The sequence below is a fragment of the Pundamilia nyererei genome, unplaced genomic scaffold (genome assembly GCF_000239375.1).
Source record: "Pundamilia nyererei isolate P.nyererei 1_Seehausen unplaced genomic scaffold, PunNye1.0 scaffold00005, whole genome shotgun sequence".
Taxonomy (NCBI): domain Eukaryota; kingdom Metazoa; phylum Chordata; class Actinopteri; order Cichliformes; family Cichlidae; genus Pundamilia; species Pundamilia nyererei.
In genome coordinates this window covers 1,920,242-1,923,139 of record NW_005187406.1, presented here as the reverse complement: position 1 = coordinate 1,923,139, position 2,898 = coordinate 1,920,242, and the positions used below count along the sequence as shown (strand labels likewise).

General features: G+C 41.4%; 1 protein-coding gene across 1 annotated transcript in view; it reads left to right on the top strand.

Moving 5' to 3' along the window:
• The window catches only part of tex2l (testis expressed 2, like), a 21,266-nt gene extending 18,376 nt beyond the window's left edge, over positions 1–2,890 (top strand). Inside the window, exons 8-11 of the mRNA XM_013912984.1 lie at positions 91–222; positions 568–777; positions 2,301–2,421; positions 2,506–2,890. Of these exons, the coding sequence (XP_013768438.1) occupies positions 91–222; positions 568–777; positions 2,301–2,421; positions 2,506–2,664 (622 nt within the window). The 3' untranslated portion in view covers positions 2,665–2,890. The remainder of the gene's footprint in view (positions 1–90; positions 223–567; positions 778–2,300; positions 2,422–2,505) is intronic.
• Positions 2,891–2,898: the final 8 nt, after the last annotated feature.

Sequence of the window (2,898 nt, the reverse complement as noted above, 5' to 3'; positions counted from 1 at the left end):
ACTGAATTGCCTCAGAAATGTTTTTTGAATACTTGTATTATGCCTGTGTCAGTACCTAACTTGCCTGCCTGTTTATCCTCCCAGCTGCAGGCCGATCCTCAGTGTGTTGGCCGACAGTGATGAGGAGTCCTCCAGCGCTGGTTCATCTGACGAGGAGGAGCCGCTTCTCTCTGAGCCTCAGGGTCCGGTGGGGGAGAAGGGATGCCCACAAGCTACAGAAGGGTAAATTTTGAATGATTCATGTCATCCATTCATGGAAAATATATCCTACTTTTGCATCATGCTTAGTAAGAGCTAAAAAAAAAGTTGCAGCAATGACATTATATTACTTTTGTGGAATGATCAGCAATAACGGCTTCTAAAAGGAACGTTTCAGTAAGAAGTGTGAAAGAAAGTGTTACTTCCACCCTGCTATTTTGCAAATGCTCTTTTTTTAAACCGTGCTGACATCACACCCCAGATGGCTGCTGCTCTCATTTACATTTCGAGGCTCTCGTCTCCTCAAAATTCTGACTCGTAGGATCACACAAGCGCTGTCGTTTCGTCTCCTCTAATCCTCTCTAACAGGACAGGGGGTGGCAAGACTGGAAGGAAGATTTTGAGATTTGTGGACAAAATCGCCAAATCCAAGTACTTCCAGAAGGCGACAGAGAACGAGTTCATTAAGAAGAAGTTCGAGGAGATGTCCAACACGCCCCTGCTGCTCACTGTCGAGGTTCAAGAATTGTCAGGGACTCTGGTTGTCAACATCCCGCCGCCCCCTACAGACAGGATATGGTACGAAAAGACACGCCGCTGCCTTAGAGCTGGAACGAGGCACAAGCAGCCCTTCAGTGTTGATCCAGATTATTTCTTTCTGCATATAAACATGTAGACTAATTCAGAAGCCCTTCAAAACCATGTTGGATCAAAGTGTTCAGGCCCAGTAAGAAGATCAGTCGCTATAGCTTATTCAATAACCACATTAAAGATTAAAGAGGATTGAGCAATTCAGATAAACATGTATGTGCTGATAGGGCTTTGGAGGCTTTGGACCATTATGAGTGCAAGTGTTTAAATAGCAAAAAACATACAATTGCGTATGCATGTGTTGTGATTAATAGTTTGAAAACAGTTTAAAGCATCCAAATTTTAACAAAGAATCAAGCGAACATGAAACGGCATCAAAGGCGTAATTACACTCACTGGTCACTTCATTTATTATACCTTGATCTTCACACCAGCTCACCAAAATTGGACAACAGAAAACTGGAAAACACAGCCAGGTGTGATGTGTCCTGATTTCTGCTGCAACATTTAGATGGTAGAGTGAAAACTTTGTGTAAACAGCATCATAGCATGGATCCATCCTGCCTTATATCAACAGTTCAGGTGCTGCTGCTGGTGTAATACTGAGGCGGAGATTATTTGGCACATTTTGGGCTCCTTAGTATCAAGTGAGCATTGTTTAAATGACAAAACATTGTTGCTGTTCATGTCCATCGCTTTGTGACCACAGTGTAGTCGTCTTCTGGCGATTGCGTCCACGTCACAAAGCAACTTTGGCAAATCTGCATTAACTATGTGATGCTATCGTGTCAAAATAGATACAAATATCAGAGAAACGTTTCCAACACCTTGCTGAATCTGTGTGTCATGAAGAAGCAAGGCAGTTTAAGGTGTAATAAAATGACCAGTGACTGTTAACCCTTTTTTGATCTAAAAAAAAATAAAGCTAATGGAAGTGCCACCAATCGCTACTTGGGTTTGTCTTTAAAAAAAATGGTGACACCTTCTGGAGTAAGATTTTCTATATTTTGCATCTTTAAAAATTGACAGAATGAAGAGGTGACAAACAAGTTGAGCTTAAGATTGATAAACTTTAGATTGGGACTAAGGCAAAAGTTAAGAAAAACATAAAATACGGAGAAAAACATATGGAGAACATGAACAAAAAATCTGATTTTACTCCAGGACGTCCTGATTAATTGATTTTCTTAAGATATAACACAGTATAAGTTTACATATATTCAAGGAAAAAAACACTGTGAGATTTAAAAGACGTGGTTATGCTGCATGCCATAAGTGCACTTAGTAAATTCTCAAAAACAAATCAGCTGTGTGATGTGTTTCTGACTCTCTGTGGAGTGACTCACTTTTCACTGCTTGCCAAAGGAACATTTATTTATTCGCCTGATAAATCTGTTCGAGCACTGAGGCTGTTTTGAAGCGCTCCAACAATGTGAGATCGAAATAGACCTGAAACATTCTCATACTTGTTATCATCTTGATGCATTTGAATATTTGAATGTCATCCGCAGGTACAGTTTCTGTGTACCACCAAAGCTGGATCTGCATGTCCGTCCTAAACTGGGGGAAAGGGAGGTGACTTTCTGCCATGTGACTGAGTGGATTGAAAGGAAACTGCAGGACGAGTTCCAGGTAGTCAAAAATCATTCGAATTCTGTGCTGCCATCAAATGTTTCTGATGCGTTTTCCTAGCTCACTCCTGCTTTTCTTCTTCAGAAAGTTTTAGTACTGCCAAACATGGATGACATCTACTTACCGCTGATGCAGTCCGGCGTGGACAGCACTCAAGCCTCAGAGTCCCAACAATCCCAAAGCTCCTCCACAGAATCCATAGAAAGGATCCCACCTGAGATCGCCGGGGCAGAATCAGACTAGTGCCACAGTGATAATAAAATAATGGAAAGCCGACCCTGTGAAGTGGATACATAACATGAAGCTAGTAGCTCTTAGGCAGACTCACTAACCTTAGTGTTTATGTCTGAACCAGGAGTTTCTATAAATTGCGTTTCACACTGTACGTGTTAAGATAACCGACCATGACTTAGAGATCTGCTTGTATCATCTAAAGGAGAATAACTGTCACAATGAATGCTATGGAGCAACTTGCAA